The sequence below is a fragment of the Tachysurus fulvidraco genome, chromosome 23 (genome assembly GCF_022655615.1).
Source record: "Tachysurus fulvidraco isolate hzauxx_2018 chromosome 23, HZAU_PFXX_2.0, whole genome shotgun sequence".
In the NCBI taxonomy this organism is placed as follows: domain Eukaryota; kingdom Metazoa; phylum Chordata; class Actinopteri; order Siluriformes; family Bagridae; genus Tachysurus; species Tachysurus fulvidraco.
The window spans coordinates 1,994,532-2,016,152 of NC_062540.1; the positions used below are offsets into that span (position 1 = coordinate 1,994,532).

Genomic DNA, 21,621 nt, shown 5'->3' on the forward strand with positions numbered 1-21,621 from the left:
CGAATGGTACAGGGCCACCCAAGGAACATTAAATTATTTCCATTTTATTTACTGTGGTGTATTTCTCTCGGGTTTGTGCGACTTTCCATGGACGAGAGGTTAACCGGGAGCTGAGAGACGTCACCTAAAGCCGCACCAATACCGCGAATGCGCAAAATATCATGATATCGGGCCGGGTTTAGGTGACGTCTGGAGCTGAGCGGCTGCAAGCGGCAGTGGTGTTGTAGCTTTGGTGGAGAGAGAAGGTGTGTATCGCTCTTCTCTCTGTTCACCGGTACTTTGTCATGTTTAACAGTGCTTGGTGTACGTGTATATTGTGTTTGCTCAAATTTAACCCACAAATTAGCAAAAATGAGCACGAAACAGACGTCGTTAGGAAGTTAGAAACTCTGCCGGTGTTCTGGATTAAAGTCATGGCGGAATACCCTGAGATTGTCACCACAGCACTTAAATCCCTATCGCCATTTCCGGCATGCTATCTGTGTGATGCGGGGATTTCTGCAGTGATGGCAACCGAAACAAGACAACGGAATAAACTGGACATAAGCGACACACTTCGTGTGTCATTGTCTCCTATTACCCCAGATGGAACCGTCTCGTTGTAAAGAAACAAGCTCAGGGTTCTCATTGATTTAGCGTTGTAGTGAGTTAAAAAGGCATGATTAAATACAATTAAATTAAAATTATTAATTTTAATTTAATTGTATAGCCGCCACCCCTCACCCCCACTTTCAGCGGGCCCCAGTAAAATGATCAAACATTGACCGGTGCGCAGCAAAAAAAAGGTTGGGGACCACTGGTCTAAATCACTTTGCTGTTCGGCACAGTGGCTGTGCTGATAATTAGCATGTTATCTTTATCCTAGGCTTTACTGATACAATCTCTAGACTTAATCTAATTGGGATGAGGCAGAATTGGCATTGACTAATACATGAGATAACCCTGTTTGTAGGTCAGCTTCTGGGCTATTTTATTATGCCAGACATGATGTTGATTGGATAAAACTGATTGAATGCTAGCAGATAATAAATTAAGGTAATCAAATTTGGAAGGCCCTGGAAGACCCTCGGGGCAGGTACTGTATGTCTATTAAACAATACTAACAGGTTAACCATTCAACCCTCTGATGGACTAAGTTATAAAAGCTATAGGTCATCTGAATTTGGCAAAGTAAATCTATGGCCCTGAAAACATTTTCTCTATACAATCATTTCAAATCATATCTGTTCCTTGCAGCACAATTTTACAAAGATTTTATAAATAGCATCCTAGTCCCAAAGCCATGGTTTTCCGATCTATTTAACACTCAAATACACATGTATATATATTGGGTAGTGTAAACCCAATCTGTAACATTAGCAAGCAGTTAGAAAATTCATTCTTACTTCTCCTCAGATTTGTACTGTCTAGACCAAACTGCCTGTTTTATATAACACTCTTTTTCCATTTTTTTCCAGCCCAGATCGCTCAAGCTTCATCAGAAATGTTTTACGAGCTGTTGGCAGATTCATTAAGTGAGCCTGGTCTTTGTTTCCCCCACAGAGACCGGCACGGGTTCAGGAGGACAGCAGGGTACCACTGACAGGTTTCCTCATCCATTGGACCCAGCTGCTAACTTTCTGACCCTCAAGATATATCAATCATATTCAAATACTCCTCCAAAATCCTGTAACCTAGCAGGCCAAATGTTCACTTGATTTCAGTGTTTCCAAACCACATTCCATTCCTTTCCAGTGAATTTGTTAATTGTGTGGGCCGTATCTATGCAACACGGTAATCTCCATAACCCAGTAAAACAACGACGTAAAGACCTTGCATCGTTAGGAAGGGCCTCTTGTTTTGGGAAAGAGAAAGTGGATGAATACCGGTGTATGCAGGGAAGGTGGTAGTAGACCTGTGTACGTGCTAGCTAGCACAGCAAAGTTTGAGAATTTAGATACGAGATTTGGCACCAAACTAAGTGGGTCCTAGGAATCTATCATCATCACGGGCAAGGGATACAGGTTGACGAAGAAAGATACAGAGAAAGAATTTCATTGTGGTACAGTACCTTGGCAGCGATAATGCTACCCCTGTTAGCTGCTAATCTTAGCTATCGCCAATTTGAAACAATAGAATTTGAGGGGAAAAAGCTAACAACTATTCTGTTTACAGAGGAGAGATATGGGCTCTATCAGCCACTCTTAAAGGATACAAGGGCATGATCAGATAAGGGGCAAGTCTGAATGGTCTGCTAAGGACTGTGTGGGGGAGGTTTAGCAATGGTGAAGGAATGTATCCAGATCCTCAGTAAGGTGGCGAAGGACAAGCTCCATCCTGATTGATTGAAGCTGAGGGTTGATGATGGCCAGGAAACCAGGGGGACAGTCAACACCAGATAAAGCAAAAAAAAAAAAAATCTGTTTACACGTTCAACCCGGAGCATTTAGAGAGCATTCAGAGCTCAAAAGCAGTCTCTGTTTAGGCTGAAGCATTCACTCTACTCTCAGAGGATTAGCAAAAGGTCAAGTGTGTGACACAGAGTTCAGGTAGCACTTCTAAGGATGGAATGACCTTCCGACAAGTACTTGACTGGAACAACTTTCTCCTCTTCCTCCAGTGTAAATCTTGGTTTATAGCAGTATTAACTATTAAGTAAAATAGTTAGCCACATTAGCAAAACTGCTTGAGTTGGTTGCTAATTATGAGGTTACTTCGTAAAACAGTGGGCATCACTTCCTAAGTTCTTTTGATGTTAAATGGTTCTAACTTTCTCTAGGATCTCTGCTTGTAACCTTCAGTAAAGAACAAACTATAAATGAAAGTCCAACATAAAGTGTCTTCATAAAGTGATGAGGCAGCAGATCAACTTCAACATGCCTTGGCCTTGATTCTATGTTAATGTACTAGAAGAGATGAGCACTGATCTTCCGAAACATATTCCCTCAGTTGGCGTTTTGATGATGATGGTTGTCCCCTGTAGATGGAGAGGGAGTCCTCCTGGGAGAGATCATATCTAGAGGTGTTCATATAGTATAAAAATGCTCAGTGAGGAGATTGTTGTATAGAGTGAACCCAAACCAGCGTAATATATGCTGCCCACAGCAAAACCACAAGGTATTTTCTTTAATCCGTTAGACTTATATAGTTTTTTTGGTTACCCCAAAAGGAAAACCAAATAATCTTTCAGGGAGCTTTTATTACCTGATACAAACAAATATGGACCTATGGATATACGATCAGGGAAGAGAGCAGGAAAGTCACTAACAGTGTGGCACTGCGGATAAAAACCACTAAACTAACAGATTTGTTTGACCTCTCACCTTAGGGTGCACTTAAGAAGCATTGTCTGGAGAACAAGATAAAGATAAGAGTTCTTCCCTGACAGGACAGCTACCCTTTCCCTATGATAACAACAGCATACAAAACTTTGCACACCCCCAGTCCTAAGACCACTTGCCAAACACTTACCCACTGCCACGCCATAGAATGAATTACAGTCTGCTTATTCGATGTTTGTCAATGTTGAAGGTTCTTCGGGTTGTCCCTTACTCAGGAGACCAGTTTAGCGGTTTTTAAAGAAAAATTGCCTAAAAGGCCTGCTGGAATCCTGTTTATAAAGGGCTCTACATAAAAAGGATTCTTTTATGGTCTTCTAAAAAAAAAAAAAAAGGGTGGCTGTAGTACTGAACTGTACCTTCCAAGTCACTCAGGTGGTACCATTATCTTTAATAGAACACAGGGCACAGAAGCATTTATTATCGCGACATATACAGTACAGCACAGTGGAATTCTTTTCTTCACATACCCCAACTAAGGAGGTTGGGTCAGAGTTCAGGGGCAGCTATGATACAGCACCTCTGGTAGCAGGGAGGGTTGAGGGCCTTGCTCAAGGGCTGTGCTGGGCCTTGAACCCCGATCCTCTGATCACCAACCCAGAGACTTAACCAGTTGAGAAACGTTTCAGAAAAGTGAGTAGGGCCACCAAACAAAACAAAAATCAAAACAAACGTGTAGCCAATGAGCAGGAAGGGGCGGTTCTTGTCAATATGGGCGGAGAGAGTGTTCAGTGCGCATGTGTGACATTAGCAGAAAGCGGTTTTAACATTGACAAGAAGGATTAAACAAAGAAAGAAAATGAAAAAAGGCTTACGATAAGGCAAGAAGTAGGACGTGTTAATATAGGATCAGCTTTTGTTTGGTGGCCCAACGCAGTTTTCCGAATCATTTCTCAAATATCGGAGACCCCACCTTTAAGGTGCAAAATTGGACTGTAATTGCCTTACTATTATATATATATATATTCATATCATGTCCGGACAGCTGAGTCACTGACTATTTTCAAGCGGCGGTTGAAAACCTACTTATTCAGAAAACACTTCAACTAGCACTTCTTTCCTTATCTTTTGCATTTAAAAAAAAAACCTTTGACACTTTTTCATTGTAACTTTGAACAAATGTTTTAAACTCATGGTATCTTAAGTATGTAACCTAGTGAACCAGCATTAATGTATTCAATGTTAGAGATTTAAGCACTTATGTACGTCGCTCTGGATAAGGGCGTCTGCCAAATGCTGTAAATGTAAATGTAAATATCTATGAATATATGCATTCCTCTGTATATAAGACATATACTAAAGATACAAAAGGTGTATGTTTGAGCTACCACCCAATGACAGGGAAAGATTAATTCCACTATTTACCTGAGATTGCTTTCTGCGATGGCTTAGAGATTTTATGTTTAACCTTTTCAGGAATAATGGCACAATTAGATGGTAACCGCTGTGGAACACCTCTTTTTAAACTAAATAATAGCCTGTTCCATTTGAAGAAAAACAGTTGGTCTCAGATAAGCATAATAAGGTAATATCCAGCAGCTTGGTTAAAGTGCTGACAATGTTCCCACACTCTCACCCATGGCCTGGTGGGGAGTGGGGAAAGAAAACAACCACAGGTCATGGAGCAAAGTCTGGGTGGAGCACAGATGCTGGGTCTAAATGATAGGTCTGATATGGGGAAAAGGATGTCGGGGTTTTGCAGTCACTACTTCTGGAGATCATAAACACATAGTCACAAATGACTGTAAATAAAGTTAGCCGACTTTCAATCTGAGACTGCAACTTCTGGTGAAATTAATTCTCTTCAATCTTCCAGAATGTCACCAAGTTCCAAAAGTATATACAAGATGACAGGAAGGGAAAACAGGAAGCGTTTGTGGCGGCTTTTCTCTCCGGTTTAAAAGGAATATTCCACACAGCAGTTAGATGGTTGCGTTTAAAGAAGTGTGTGGTTGGTGTGATTGGCAGCTTGGTTTTAGATAAACTACACTCTGTAAAATAGCATCATGCTATCACATGACTTTAAACCTGATGTCTGAACATCCAAAAAAAATCTATGCCACAAAATACGGTTAGCATTCCGGCAAAGGCAAACAAGGAAATCGAACAATAAAGGAAAGGACGAAAGAGAATGGCTAAAAGAAAACAGAAATAATACAGCTTGGAACTCCAAGCATGAGAATACCGACGTTCTTGATCATCTCAATATGCTTTCTGATGACCACACAAAAGGACAGAAATGAAAGGCAAGACATGTCCTCTGTTCTGTTCTCTTTTTGCGTATTCGCTCTTCTCACTCTGAAGTCTTTCTATTTGCTTTTTGCTCTCCTGAGGCCTCCAGATGTGTATGCTGGGGGAGGTGGAGAAAATTGCTTGCTCTAATTCCCAACACCTGCAGCTCAGCTCGGCTCAGCGTGGCCCAGCGTGATTCTCTGTTTGCTCAGTGGCCCGAGTTCCTGCTCTCCTACTGAGCATTTATTCCATCAGTCTCATGGCACCAAGCCAGAGAAAGATTTTCACTTCTGAAGTACCTCAATTTGTATATATGGCAGGAGGAACGGGGCAACGGAGTGTACGACTACGCCACAAACTCTGGTTAAGTTACTGATGTGTGATATGAAGTCACGGGATTCTTTGAATAGCCTTAACGACACCTAGCCTTAACAAATAACAAGGACAACTCCGCAAGGATGTCAGAGACCACGGTTAATAAGTTCTTCTTTCATTTTAGCGTCACACAGTAACTGTGGGTAGGAACTAAAATTGGGAATGGGAGTAAGGGAACTGAAGAACCTTGGACCAGTACAATTGGTTCAAGGAATCATCCAAGACAATCATTTAGATTCTTTACTGTCTCGTACATAATTGTGCAAAATTGCTTCATAGCTGACATGGCGGCTTAGTGGTTAGCACGTTCGCCTCACACCTCCAGGGTTGGGGGTTCGATTCCCGCCTCCACCTTGTGTGTGTGGAGTTTGCATGTTCTCCCCGTGCCTCGGGGGTTTCCTCCGGGTACTCCGGTTTCCTCCCCGGTCCAAAGACATGCATGGTAGGTTGATTGGCATCTCTGGAAAATTGTCCGTAGTGTGTGAGTGTGTGTGTGAATGAGTGTGTGTGTGTGCCCTGCGATGGGTTGGCACTCCGTCCACGGTGTATCCTGCCTCGATGCCCAATGACACCTGAGATAGGCACAGGCTCCCCGTGACCCGAGAATAGTTCGGATAAGCGGTAGAGAATGAATGAATGAATGAATGAATGAATGAATGAATGCTCGTACCTTGACATGTCCTCTCATTGGTGAGCAGCTTGTAGCCCTTCCTGCAGCTACACTCGAAGCTTCCCACCGTGTTCCGGCAAATCTGATCACAGCTGCCGTTACTCATGCGGCACTCATCAATATCTGGAACGGAAAAGATTAAAAAACACCGGAAATGTGAAGGAGAAAAGTGATAAAGAAAAAAAAATACTAGAAAGAAGTGGAGATATAGGTTAACACTCCAGTGGAAGCTAACCCTAACCCTAACCCAAGGAGCATGATTAGCTGTACATTTGTACTTTGTAAAAAAAAAAAAAAAAAATGCAGAATCCATAAACTGAAGGTGTCATTACTCTGTAATTCTAGTCATATGGAATCGTTTCTTAGTAGTTCACCAACACATCTGAGGAAAATATTAATATATTCTGGAAGATTGTCTTGTTTCCATGGTCACCAAGCCTTTCCATTGTCTGTATATAAGACATCTTTGTATACATTTCTACTAAATCGTAAGACTTTTAGTGTCTGTGTGTCCCGGTTGCTCGGCAACACCGATACCACGACTTTAACCACTTGAATTACAATTTTCCAAAAAATGGAGTATCCAAAAAGGTAATGACGTCGTGTTCAGATTAAAATGAGATCGCAATACCATGATCGTCTCTTTTGCTTCGAACACCAAGCGTATATATATATTCATTGATTTAAATCTGCCACATGACCACCAGTGCCAGGGTTCTGGAACCTTTCAGAACAGGACGGTTTTAATACCAGCAGGCGCCTGAAGGTTTGCGGTTTATCTGGATTAATGAAGCCTTCTCGCAAAGAAGAGATATATCATATATATCATCTGCCTCTTCTGATTGTCTTTGAATCTGCAAAGATGGCTCTGATTAAGAGTGAATCATCTTTCCAAATGAGGCATCCATTTCTAAAAAGGCTTGTCATCATCTGGACAAAATAAGTCCCTTTCTTTCTGTCCCCCAGGCGTGAAGCGGAGCTTCTGTCTTGTTCTGCCAGGGCTGGGAGCAAATTGTATTACATTTGATTTTCTTAAACCGTATTTAAGGAAAAAAAAGACATGCGAACATACTGTGTGTGTGCATGTGTGTGTGTGTGTTTATGTATTACCTTTGCAGGTCTTGCGGTCAGGTTGGAGAGTGAATCCGACTGGACAACTGCAACGCACCCCTGTTAGAGCATCGTGACATGTGCTGTCACATCCTCCATTATTCACCGCACACGTCTCTGAACACACACGCATAGGACAGTTAGATGTGTCACAAAAAAAAAACCCTTATAAATACTAGTAATGACATTATTACAGTATATGCTAACTGAAAAAAAGCACTAGATGCATTTATTTATGAATCTGTCGTTAAATCGGTGGTCGAGGGTGTATTTCATTATACGCGTGAGATGCTGTGTGTCATGCTGACATGCTGTCATGATGTATCTGTCATGCTGACAGAACAGGAGAACCCTGTTATTGCTAGCTACACTTACAGTACGAGAACGTTTCTGTTAGCTCCATGTAAAACCATGTTTGAGTAAAGTGTACGGATGAGAAGGTGAGAGACCTGGACAGAATAAAGGACTAAAGTGCCGCTGCATCGCTCTCTTTAGGTACAGAAGAATCCCAGTCACACTACTATCACCAGGTACTCTAACGGCGGTGTGGAAATCGTAGCCAAAGAGAAGATCGTCCATAATGAGAGAATGAAACTAAAGCTCAAATCTACTTATTTTCCATGATAACGAACATCCTGAATGCCGCTGAAGATATAATAAGTAAGTAAATAAATAAATAAATTATTTACTATTATTATTATATTATATATTATTATAAATAAATTATTTAACTATTATTTCTTTAAGGTTCGCTTTTCGTAAGCAGAAGGTCGACTTCAAATCCAGCGAGAGCTGAAAACCAGCAGGACCTTAAATTAAAGCCTGCGTCTTAGTTTAAAACACGTAGCTGAAAGCGAATCCTAACCGTGACGTAAGCCGTAACGCTCACTGATTAGAAATAATAGAAACACCATGTGGACGGATTATTCGGGATCGTCATTTTTGTCCCAGAGGTGGATTTATTTCCCTTTAACTGCAATAATCTATTTATTTTAAACATCTCCTAATGGATAAGTTTCAGGAAAATCAGAACCACCATCAGTGTGAACATCAACGTCCTCTGTTGAAGAGAACGGACACCTCAGCGGATCCCGGTACGTTGCCCAAGGCACTGTGTTTTTATGATTATTACATAATTACATCCAAATGACTAAATAAACGCTCAATGCGGTTTGTGAGGTTTAAACTAAAGCCGTCTCTGGAAACGTATCTGTAGTTAAAATGCGGATTATAGCAAAAACACACTGCCATTAATATTATCATGAATAATGCAAAGTGAACATCGCTTTCAAATCAGATGCATCAATGCGGCCCAAACACGACCCCTTCTTTCTCTTCCTGGTCTTTCCATTAGCTGGTACTCTGGCTGTAATTTTGTATATTAAACTAGACACCACACGACCGCAATACGATCGGCGCCAAGCCGATCGCAACGGAGATGAGAGAGGACGAGAAAGGAGGAAACCTTTTCCCAGAATCAGCTTCTTATGTAATGACTCTTCAATGGTATCCTTTCTATACTGTGAACAAAAGTGACATTTTCGCAGCACAGGAACTTCTGAGTAAACAGAAGAACCGGAAGACGCAACAGCACGAATGTTAGATGCACTGAACTTACAAAAAGAGCTTTAAAATTTTACTCAGCAATAAAAAAAAGAACATAAATAAGCCCTGTGGGTATTTTTTAAAATTCCGACTACACACGAAAATACGACAGAAAAATACCTCCATGGGTTTCAGCCCACATGATATTTCCGTTTGTTCATCATCTTTGTCCAGGTTGAGAAATAATCCGGCGAAACATGTTGTGCATTCGACACAAATAACACATCATCGACGGAACGAACAAAAACTAAAAACAGACAGGAATTTTTTTTACAACAGGAATAAATGCGACCGAAATCATCATAAACTTTTTTCCATTCTGCTCATTTGGATATCATTTAATTCCAAAATGGTTTTGGATTAACATCACAACATGTCGTTTCAACCAATGTGTCTATTTTTTCCATCGCTCTATGCACATTGGGCCTCGTTTATCGGTTCTTTTTGTTTACATTTCTGTGTAAAAGCTTGCGCAACCCAAAGCGAAGTTTGTGAAAGGATTTTTTCTGGAAAGGATTTTTCGTCCCGGCGTGCATGTCGACCGGCTATAAAGTGCAGAGCAGATCCCCTGACACGGATCACACGCATGCGATGACACCAACGAAACACGCATATGTTCGGAGGACGGACGGAGGACGAACGGTGAAGTGGTAAGAAGGAGGTAAGGAGTGGACTTGAGTGTAACTCAAGACCGCAATAAGGTGTCTGCTAAGTGCTGAACGCATACAGTGATGAAAACAAGCTAACTTGACTGTATAAAGGCAATCGATTAGAGGTTGGTCTTCTTACGTGTGAATTTCCACACACTCGAGATGTTTATCATTACACTGCACTCCTTGTTTCCTTATTGCGCTGCAGAACTCGCATGATTAGAACCTTTGGTACTGAGTCAGTACCACAAGCCCAGGGACTTAACATAAGTGATAAGCACAGTGTCAGATTTAAATTTGGTGCTAAAAGATCTTGAAGATTAAATATTTTGTGTCCTACAGTAGGCTGTCCTGCATGTGGAAATGTTGGGATTTTATTCTTCAGCTCATTAAACGGCAGATTTAGCAACTTTTTTTTACAAACGTGAGAAAGCAAATGTTTCTCTAATATGATAAACAATGTGAGTCACAGAGAGAGAGAGAGAGAGAGAGAGAGAGAGAGAGAGAGAGAGAGAGAGAGAAGCTGGCAGGCTTAAGCAGAATACAGAAAGTGGGTGTTATTACATACCTCAAAAATGTAGTAACTGCCCCAGACATTAATAATCAATTGGGCGAAGCGCACCAAAATATTTACAGTCCTTTATTTCTCTGGCATAGATGAGCGTGTAACATTTTATCAGACTTACAGTTGCATAACCGCATCTATGAGTTGAGAAAAACCCAAATGACGCTTGACGAGTTCTGTGGGGCTTCGGTTTAGAGGAAACTGACGAACATTCCAGAAAAAACTACTTAGATGGACTGCTAAAGTTTAAACAAATATTAGATATCATGTTTATCCTTGTTATAAACCAGGAACGAGACCTCTGTCTGTTTACATTTAGTCATTTATTTACTTCCTCTATCGGTCCTCCATTAACTCCGGCTCTCTTGCTTTCGGTCTTCAGTGTAATTGGTGAAAAAAAGCCACTTGGGTGTTTATATCACTACGACTTTGACTGGATTTCCGATCGTTTCGACACTTTTTTGCTAATCAGCCAGTAATCCTTAATGTTTACTAAACAGTACTGAATAAAAAGATCCTAACATAAGACCTACCCCAAAAACCGTCACGCTAAATTGACATCAAATAAAATGAGCTAAATGATCACCTCTATATGAATATAAATCTAGATATAAACAGATTGAGCACTAGAAATGTCAGCAAGGATTAGATTAGATTAGATTAGAGATCTCTGAGAGACAAAAGTCTAAAATAAAAGGCTGCGTTAATGAACAGGAAGGTGAGCTGATGCTACCGCCTGGTCATCGGTGTTGTCGTGTAAATAAAGATATTAGTTGTTTATATTTGGCAGGAAATCAACCCAACTTTGTTTGATAGAAATATCTTAGACAGATGAAATAATATCTACGTTAGAAGGATTAAATACATGGTCCTCGTAAAAAAAAGAAAAAAAAGAAAAGAAATTATGAAACTTGTGAAATTGCTAAAGAAAAAAGTGATGAATCCTTGAACAATTAAAAAAAATAAGCAAAAGAAATCCAACAAGATTCGAGTCTCATGACATAATTCTTCCCATTTTTTGCCATCTACAGGATCCTTCGGTTTCTCGAATAACCCTAACCCTAAACCCTAACACTAACCCCTAACACTAACCCCTAACCCTAAACCCTAACCCTAACCCTAAACCCTAACCCTAAACCCTAACCCTGCATGAAAAAGTTGGGTAATTATTGACTGAAACTAAAGCAAGGCCAAGACCAACTGCCTAGTCTAAGGCAACAAATATGTAGAAAAAACAAGAAAGAAAGAAATGGTGTAATGCTTCATACAACTTCTCATTTAGTTCACGTTTGCTGTGCCAAAAACGATATAAAAGCAGAGCCTCTTAGTGTTTGTCTAAATTACCATTAAAATTGGAAAAGTCGGAGTGTTTGAACAAAGCTCTCCACTGAGCCCCGTCTCCACCTCAGGAATTCGCTCACTGTTGCAGAAAGTTGGCACTAACACTTAATGAATCTCTCAAAACAAGTCCAGAACATGCATCCTGGGGTAAAGATATTTGGTAAATATGAGGCCTTGGCACAAGGATTAAAGATCCACGATGCGATCCGGCAGCCTGCGCTAAGCCTGCCGTGATGTTAAAAGGCTGCTGTGCAAACATACTCGTTCTTTTTAAAAGTGACAAAAGTCTTCTGAACGATGAAAAAGAAAAAGGACGAGTTGACAGAAACATGCCGACGAATTGTGCAGAGGCTTTGAGAAGTTAGACAAGGTCAGAGTGAGGAAATATGAGGAACCATGCCAGCAAACAAGCAATCAAGCACTCGAAGAGCTAACATGCTAACGTCGAGTCCAGCATAAATGATTACGTTCAAACATATATGCTGAGATTAATCAAGAAAAAAATCCACCCTGAAACACATCTGATATATTTCTAGTGAAACATTTAGGGATTTTGGTGATAACCTTGGTTTAATAATACTGTAGAAACATTTTTTTAGTAACGTTCAACTTTGATATTAATGTGAAGACATTGGTGCAAACGTTGGCCTCAAATTCCCAGAATGCAATGCAGCTACCCAACTCATCTTGGCTAGTTACATCAGATATGTACGAGTTGACAAGTGCAATACCACTGCAGTGTGAGTTATAAAGCGGTCAGAGATCCAGACGAACTAGGGTTAGGGTTAGGGTTAGGGTTAGCCAAGGAATAAATTGTCGCTGCATCACTCTCTAAGCTAAAGCTGATGAAGATCACATGTTAATAATAATATGCTAATTATTCAGGGTGGAGTTTTCCTATCAATTGTGTCTATGAAGTCTATTACTTATCACTCATATATTTCCATTGCTGGAAATGTGATCGGCAGAAAAACATGAACATGACGTCACCGATGCAGTGACTCGTACTGTAGGGTGAAGGCAGCCATGTTTGTTTTCAAAGTAATATTTTGAAAGGTGGAAAGAAGAGAAGCTCTCATGCAGGGTTAGGCTTGAACCTATCGAGACAGAAGCTGCGGTCCACTCTGAAGTGATCATGACTGTCGCTTGCGCGCGTGCGGAGACCATGCCGTAGATCATAATAACTGTTAAACTCATTAGTTTAATGTGTACAGTCATACTTTGGCTATTCGTTGGAGTCTTTAGATTTTTGAGCTTTGAGCAGACACAATATGGTATCATTAAAAATGGGTTGGCAAAAAAAAAAGCCTTGGTTGGTTCTTTTAATAACGATCATCTAGAAGAGCCAATCTAATCTAATGATGTTTTTCAATGCTGCTATTTAGAACAACGCTACAACGCTGCCATGTACCTCACTTCAGAGCGGGCCGTCCCGACAATGTACCGACTGAAGTACACACTGCCACTCGTAAAGATTTTCTTTCCTCCATGAATTGAAATGATGACGTCTTCTAAATCGGTAAAGTGCACCTGGGGATGTGCAGGTTAAGTTAATAAGCACACTGCCGCTCGGTTAGTCAGAGTTCCAGCATCACCAATAGGAGTAGAGCCAAATAGAATTGGAACTAAAGAGACAGATTTACAGATATTTACCATTGGGTAACAGCTGTGGCTGATGTGGCTGGTGCTGGTTACTCCTTTCCTCTGCACATACACACACACACACAGACACACAGATCGTAAAGAAAAACATGAATTTAGTGCTTTAACCTTCACCCATATGCCAGAGTGTGAGGAGACATTTATTATCGTGACCAGGACTCTAACCAAACCTCTTTGGTTTCTCCGAAGCAGTAACACATCTATTGACGTATTCCAATTCTTACCCGCTCGTTTAGACCCGTAATTCAATACCTTTATTTTATTTCATTTAATTGAGACTGTTTACAATAATGACCTGACTTGTTTACAATCTGAATCCCTGACCTGATTAACCTGCCTGAAATTACAGCATTACCCTAATGATAGCAATAAAGGGCCTTGAGGTTGCACTTGTCACAGTCGGGAGCAAATGAGTTACAGGCGGCGGCGAGTCAGACTTGTGTTAGTGAGAGCTACACTTACGAGAGCAATCATGCAGTTAGCATGCGACATTTAAAGCAAGCCTCTGAGCAAGAGCAGGCCTCACACAGTGTGCTTAGTGCAAAAAAATACAACAGGCTGAAAACCACCACAAGGCAAATTAGTCATCGGTTAAAACTTCAACACTTTGATAATGAAAAATGATTTCATGAATCATGAAAAAAAAAGCTAGCTAGGCTAACCAGTTGCAGAACATGTGGGCTAGCAAGAGTTCTAGCAAAATAAATAAATAAATAAATAAATAAACTGGTAATGAGTGGCTTTTATTCATTATCAGCAATGCTAATAAACAGGTCTGTCAACGGTTAACTGAAATGAGACTAGACCCTGACGAAATGTTTAAAGTAAAAAGATCATTTCATTACAAAATAAATCTTGTTGGTTGTTTATGATCCCATTAATTATAAAGATTATTATTTTACATTTCATTGTAGAATTTTGCTTTGAGATGTAGGAAACATATAAGGAACTGATAGTTTGACTAACAACAATTTCCAGCAGAAGCTTTACAGAAATGAAGAGTGTGGTTAACACGCCGAGTCATGTGTACTGGCTTTCAGTGATAAGAACACTTTTGCCTCTTTTCCACCAGAAAGAACCGGGTGCTGGTTCAGAGCTAGCGCTAGTTCTGGTTCAAAGTTGGTTCCACTGGCGAACCTTCTAAGAACCGGTTTGCCTTTCCACCGGCTAGAGAGCATCACAGCGGTGAGTGTGACGTCACCGTATACGTGTCACGTGTCCCAGCAACGTTAGCGCAGCAGCGGCAAACACAAACACAACAACAATGGCGGATGTTGCTTTACTGTTAATGCTCATGGCTTTGCGAACCTACATCGGCATCCAAACATGGCGAATAAAACGTGTACGTGCGGCTCCGTGTAATCTGTAAAAACGGAGGTTGTAATCGATAAAGTACATAACGTTATTTTATCATTAACACAGAAAAAAAGTTAGCCTTAGCATGTAGCTACCTACTATCATGTGTGCTGATAATGTATCATATCGCGGTAAAGTAAAAGTGTATTAAACATTAGTATACTTAAGGTACATTATCAAATGCGCTAACAGTAGTCCCGCCCCCAGCTCCTGACACAAGCGGTTCTTAAGTCTAGACTAGCAACGTTTTGGTGCTACTTAAGAACCACTTTTCCTGGTTCAGAGCCAGTGCTTTGGCGGTCGAAACAGAAAGAACTGGTTATAAATTAGGCTCCGAACCTGCACTCGAACTGCCTCGGTGGAAAAGGGGCATATGTGACACCTGGAGGCACCCAGACATGCAGCTAGCAGCTAGCTAAGCCAAGTAGATTTACCAATAAACACCGTCCTGTGGCCTTTCAAACATTCACGTAGATTCTATCATCGCAGATTTACATGCAGACGTCTGAGAATGAAATTTAGCAGAGGTTTGGCATGAAATCATGGAGCATTTCTCTCTGATTTTATTTAGGGTTTTGTCTCAACCTGCAGACTGGACAATTTAACTATAAGACCAGTTTTACTAACAGTTTACTGTTTCCAAATTTTGTTCTCTTTTTTCCGGAACCACACGGCGTACAAAACGAAGCGTTCGACTTTGGAGAAAACGGTTTTGAAGGATTTCTCATTTGTCTGGGCTCACGTAAGGAAAATGTTTTCCTGCTGCTGTAATTGTTTTCCGATTCTGTCTTAGTGCATTAAATGGTAATCTGTTGGTGTGAGTGATTGTGTGGACATGTGCTGATGTTTTTATACTCGTTTCTAAGAATCCGCTTCGAGATTCAGTTGGAAACCGTGTTCTGCAAGAACTACGAGGCTGGAAGAGGCAGGCTGATAATTGACCGCTGTTGGAAAATAGGAGGATGAGGACACAGCAGAAGGAGAGTCGGCTGAAGAAGAATAAAGGATGAAAGAAGTGCATTAGATCTAAAATGTTTACGGTAATTAATCCATGACCTTGAAGTCTGAATATGAATAGTGCTCATTTTTACCCGATTTTCTCACAATTCCCACCCACTCGAGATCTCCTTTATATCACACAACAGCAACCAACAGAGCCACTGCATCTTTTCAGACACTTGCCCCACTCAGAAACCCCCAGGAACGACTTTCCCCCCTAAAAAGTACAGTATACATGTAGCAGCTTTCAGTAAAAGTGGGTGGAAACATTCCCACTAAATGTAAGAAGAAAAACATATGCATTATATTTGCCATAAAGATACATAAAGTAGATAACCAATCAATACCTTCATTAGATACTAAGACTCCTTCCTTACTCCTCAAGTTGGTAACACTAACCTTGCACGGAATATGATGTCACCGCACCACAGAGACCCCAGAGAGCTTAGACTACTACCATGGGCTTCATTGTTTCATACAAAATAGATACATTTACTTGACCAGGGTTACGGTTGGATCTGGGTACAGATTAGCAATTGGACTGTGGCATACCGCACCGTCTGGTGGAAAAGTGCTACAAAAGCCTCTGTTCCACAGAGTAATCAAAATTTCATAGTGATTTTATGAACTGAGATAGTTTTAGGATGTGGTCTCATCAAAACTCTATCAAGTTAAGACATTTCTAAGCCAACAGAAACACTGCTCGTCTGACTGACTAACTCGGATATATAACGAACAAATAAAATTAGTGACCGCATAGTGGAAACACTGTCCCGGGAGACCGATTCACGGACAGATAGATGGACTGACTGAAACGGCTGGTGAATAAAATGACAGAAATACAAGCTGACTGACAGAAATACTGGCCAGCCCTTTCCAAACCCACAAACAGCTGACCAGCAAAAACAGATTTAGTGTCTGCCATCTTTATAGTGATTGAGGCTACATTTAAAGAACACAATGAAAGGTTTTACAGATTTTTCCTCATAAGACGCTGTCTTGCTATCACTCCAAGGCTCACAGTGGAATCATTAAGAAGTTATGCTTTTATAAATTTGTTTTTCTAGCTAAAGGATTCCTGCAGAGGTTGAGCGCAACCCTTCTGGCCTCGCCGTTGTTTCATTGGTTGAGTGACTGAGGCCTTGTATGAGACCAGGGGCTAATCGCAGGGTGTCTGGTTTGATCCTTACAGAAACTGAGAGAAAGGAAAAGGAAGAGGCCAGCCAAACTACTGTTCAATCAAGGACAGCTATAAAATACCATATAAATGTATGAGTATAATTTAGCTGCTTTCAGATTATATTTATTTCATTCATTCATTCATTCTCTACCGCTTATCCGAACTTCTCAGGTCACGGGGAGCCTGTGCCTATCTCAGGCGTCATCGGGCATCGAGGCAGGATACACCCTGGACGGAGTGCCAACCCTGCGATGGGTTTCCTCCGGGTACTCCGGTTTCCCCCCCCCGAGTACCCGGAGGAAACCCCCGAGGCACGGGGAGAACATGCAAACTCCACACACAAGACTGAGGCGGGAATCAAACCCCCGACCCTGGAGGTGTGAGGTGAACGTGCTAACCACTAAGCCACCGTGCCCCCCTTCACTTTCAGATTATACTGTATGTGCCAATCAAATATTGGCTAGGACGTACACAGGACTGCTGTATTTGGCTACAGAGATGACTGGATAAAAATTTCGCCATACTGAAGAAAGTGAATGTTTTCAGTGCAGCATGTTAAGCAAACTAGATTTTTAAAAAAACAGCAGGCGTATTTTTATAAACAGCAAACTTGGATTAAATTACCAGAGTGTCCATAGCCTTGTTTAAGTCCCTGGGTTTTATAAACCCATTACAGAGCAGTGATTTTGTATTTAAAATCTTGGCTCCTATTATTGCACATTAGCAGCATTAGGAGTAAAAAAGGAGAAAGGCAATGAAAAGTCAGGAGGAAGCAGATCAAACAAGCAAGCTCTAGTAGAAAAGCCTCATGCTGAGTGACTGCTGTAGCAGATTAGAGCAAGCAGAGGCACTGGCTGAATTTCTGCACATATGTCTAACATACTATCATGTACATTTAAGTCAAATCGGGTGAGTAAGTGATTGTGTAGTCAGCTTTCATTTTATGGCTCCCTGGATTCCAGTAAATTATTTTTTGTGACTAGACTAATGGTAACTGGAATGTATGGATTGAAATGGAGCGTTACAACAGGACAATGAGAACATTGTGAAATACTTAAAATGGCTTTGCAAAACACCCCATCGCTCTTCAGGTACCCAAGGACACTGAGACACAGACCAAACCCCAAAAAAAGTCAAAGGGTCATGCACATAAGCCAATGTTGATTTTGGATCAGATTTTTCTTTTAATATCATAATTAAAAGCAGCAATAGACCACATTGGCATACTTACATTTACAGCATTTAGCAGACGCCCTTATCCAGAGTGACTTACATTTTATCTCATTTTTATACAACTGAGCAATTGAGGGTTAAGGGCCTCACTCAGGGGCCCAGCAGCGACAGCTTGGTGGACGTAGGAATCGAACTCACAACCTTCCGATTGGTAGCCCAACACCTTAACCACTAAGATATTACATCCCCATACTTGTACACTTCACATGAACATTAGACTTGAAGACTGGTAAAATAAGTTCCACCGAATAAATACCATTCAACATACTTACCATAGCATTAGATTTAATCTTGGGCTAGACAGAGGTTAAGCATTGGACTTGTTCAGGTACAAGTAGGACGAGGGGCAGGTCTAATAATCACCTGCCCCTGAAAGGAGATTGGGAGACAGAACCATAACATAACTGGACTGGTAGAGTCTAGTATGAAGTGGAGAGGAATAACTAGATCTGACCTGGCAAGTTTATGCTGAGGGGTGAGGGTAAGAGGTTAGGGAGTATGTGGGTTTTGGACCCCAAATGGTCTTAATGACCAGGTACAATCAGGGGAAGGAGACACAAGGGTGAAACATTAACAAGACCTGGAAGTCAGGTCTCCTACATGGCCAGGCATGATCAGGGGGCAAGTTAAGGTAGGGGGCAGATACAGTCAAGATTTCAGGTTTACCTGACCAGATCAAAGTGGGGGATCGAACAAACCTGGTCCTAACCGGCTAAGTGGGTACTGTAAGTGGGTGAAACCAGTCTGAGTAGAACAAGGAAAAAGAGTGAGGGATGGAGACAGAACCAGGTCTTACCTGGGAAGGTGGACCCACAGGGAGAAGACAGCAATGACTTACCTACACATGTCTTGCCATCAGAGTGCAGTGCGAACTTCATGTGGCAAGAACAGCGTGGCCCATGATCTGTCTCCTCACAGATGTGCTGACAGCCACCGTTACCATAGTTACAGGTCACTGAAAGAACCACAGATAAGGGTAAAAAGAAATGAGAAATCAAACCAGAGCAAGCACTATCTACCGTAAACGATACCCGACATGCGCCACGGGTAGGCAAGTCTAGTCAAGCAGTACCATGACACTGCAGAATATGCTAATATGCAAAGCATTTCTAGAAAGAATGACATTTTATTCAGGATACAATTTAAACATGCAGCCAAGTAGTTCAGGCGGCTTCCGTGTGGAGCCTATGTGGCTTTCCGGGATTCCTGCAATTAGATTTTTCAATAATGAATTCTCATTCACTAGCTTAAAATTTGATCCCATAACAAATAAAAAAAAAATTAGAGAGTCAAAGTGCCCCCATCTTTCCCTTTTTCTACATACAAGTATAAACAAATTCCATAAACCGCACTATATCGGATAATACTTGGGTACTTTCTTGAGGAAACTATCTGCTTACAATTATATGTGTTACTTAAGGAACCAAATGTTTCTTAGTGGGCAACATGTAATAGGCAAAAATGTATTAAAAAGTCTCCATGGAACATTTTTTCAGTCTACGGAGGTGAGACTGAAAAGTATGTCGACCGGAGCAGGCAGCTGATGACAGAAGGAGAGCAGGGTCTCGTCTCCACACACTACACAACACGGCTTTGTCTACACATGCCTTTTTACTGTTCCACCTTTCGTCTCATGCCCTTTTTCAGGGAGTAGAATAACACTTCTACTTTAGTGTTCTCCAGCTAGTCCATCTAGCAGACCCAGACAGGACTGACAGCATGAACTCCATGACATAGCAAGCACTAAAAAGATCTAGCTCAGAGGCATACTATCTCCAGAGATCACCGCAATACTTCATGTATAAGTTTAAGCTTAGCAAAGATGATTTCAGATGTATTCATGGACAGGGAACGTGTGCTTGGAGAATCAATCTATTCTCCCACCTACGTGGGATCTTTAAAAAAAATGGACCAGTAGAAGTGCAGAAGTGGAATGGAACAGAAATACACTGGAGCTATAGAGCTTCTGGGAATCCTCTAGTCCTTTGCAAAATACCAAAAAACCAAAATTGCACAGTGTTGCAAATCACACCCAACTGGTTGTGCGAAAGCTGGTAAATACTCGCACTTTCACCAACCTTGCACTTTCAGATGATCACTTACAGTACTTTGCTTTTTCCAGAATTAACTCAGTAACCAAGCTGAAACAAAGCAGTCAGTGACATTTCTAAGAATATACGTATATACTGGAAGTGTGGTGGCATTGTGTAAAGGCATTACTTGGTTTTGTGAAACACTAAATCTCTTCGTATTTTAAAGTCTTCTATCCTGTTCTATATTATACGGTAATACAAATATTTCCTGATAGATCTCTTGATTTAGATGTTTGCCGATAACCCAAAAACTTAAAAAAAACCCCAAGAAGTAACGTTTTCGTATACAGTAGCTCTGCCTAGGGGGTAGTGTTTTTAAGACAGATATACTCACACTTGCAGTCGCGGTTGTTCTTGGTGAGCTGGAAGCCCGGTCTGCACTCGCAGGCGATGCCTCCTTTTGGAGTTTCCCTGCAGATATGAGCACAGCCGTGGTTTTTGTCCATGCACGTCGGACCTTCCTTCGTCCCATTCATGCGCACTGCGGAAACAAATGCAAATGTTTGAAACGGATGTGTGTGGTAGGTGTTTATTCAGTGTCATTTTATCATGAAAGTAATGAAGTTTGGTATCTATTAAAACAAGCTAGAAGAAAGATTGCCTCAAATCTCTCACCACTTGCATTGTAATTCTAAGAAAATGTATAGGTTAAGAGCAACACTTGATGTGAGACATTGTCAAGTAGCTGGTCTTCATTTGGCCATGTTTTATTTTTACAGTATGTACCATGATTCTGGGCGTCCAGTCTCTATTTCTTCACTGGATGATAACCCAAACAACCGGTCTCCGAACCAACACAAACATTTCGTATTAAATTAAACAATTAAACTATCAGTTGCATCATGAATAGATTAGTGTCCTCTATAAATTCTAGGAGTAAAACTAAAGAAACAGCTTCAGAAATTCATTCAATCTATAACCTCCACCAAACCCTTGAACCCACACCTTACTCTGAAATGTCTAGAGCAGTGGTCCCCAACCACCGGTCCGTGGACCAAATGGTACCGGGCCGCCCAAGGAACATTAAATTATTTCCATTTTATTTACTGTGGTGTATTTCTCTCGGGTTTGTGCGACTTTCCATGGACGAGAGGTTAACCGGGAGCTGAGAGACGTCACCTAAAGCCGCACCAATACCGCGAATGCGCAAAATAGCATGATATCAGGCCGGGTTTAGGTGACGTCTGGAGCTGAGCGGCTGGAAGCGGCAGTGGTGTTGTAGCTTTGGTGGAG

The 21,621-nt window shown here is 41.2% G+C and overlaps 1 protein-coding gene across 2 annotated transcripts in view; it reads right to left on the reverse strand.

The window, feature by feature from the left end:
• scube3 (signal peptide, CUB domain, EGF-like 3) overlaps positions 1–21,621 on the reverse strand; it is an 83,033-nt gene that overhangs the window by 18,959 nt on the left and 42,453 nt on the right. The window contains exons 5-9 of one of the 2 annotated variants that reach the window (XM_027166344.2): positions 20,723–20,869; positions 19,134–19,250; positions 13,519–13,569; positions 7,705–7,821; positions 6,595–6,717 (exon numbers count right to left, since the gene is read on the reverse strand). In XM_027166344.2, the coding sequence (XP_027022145.1) occupies positions 6,595–6,717; positions 7,705–7,821; positions 13,519–13,569; positions 19,134–19,250; positions 20,723–20,869 (555 nt within the window). The remainder of the gene's footprint in view (positions 1–6,594; positions 6,718–7,704; positions 7,822–13,518; positions 13,570–19,133; positions 19,251–20,722; positions 20,870–21,621) is intronic. The other variant, XM_027166355.2, reaches the window with a different exon arrangement.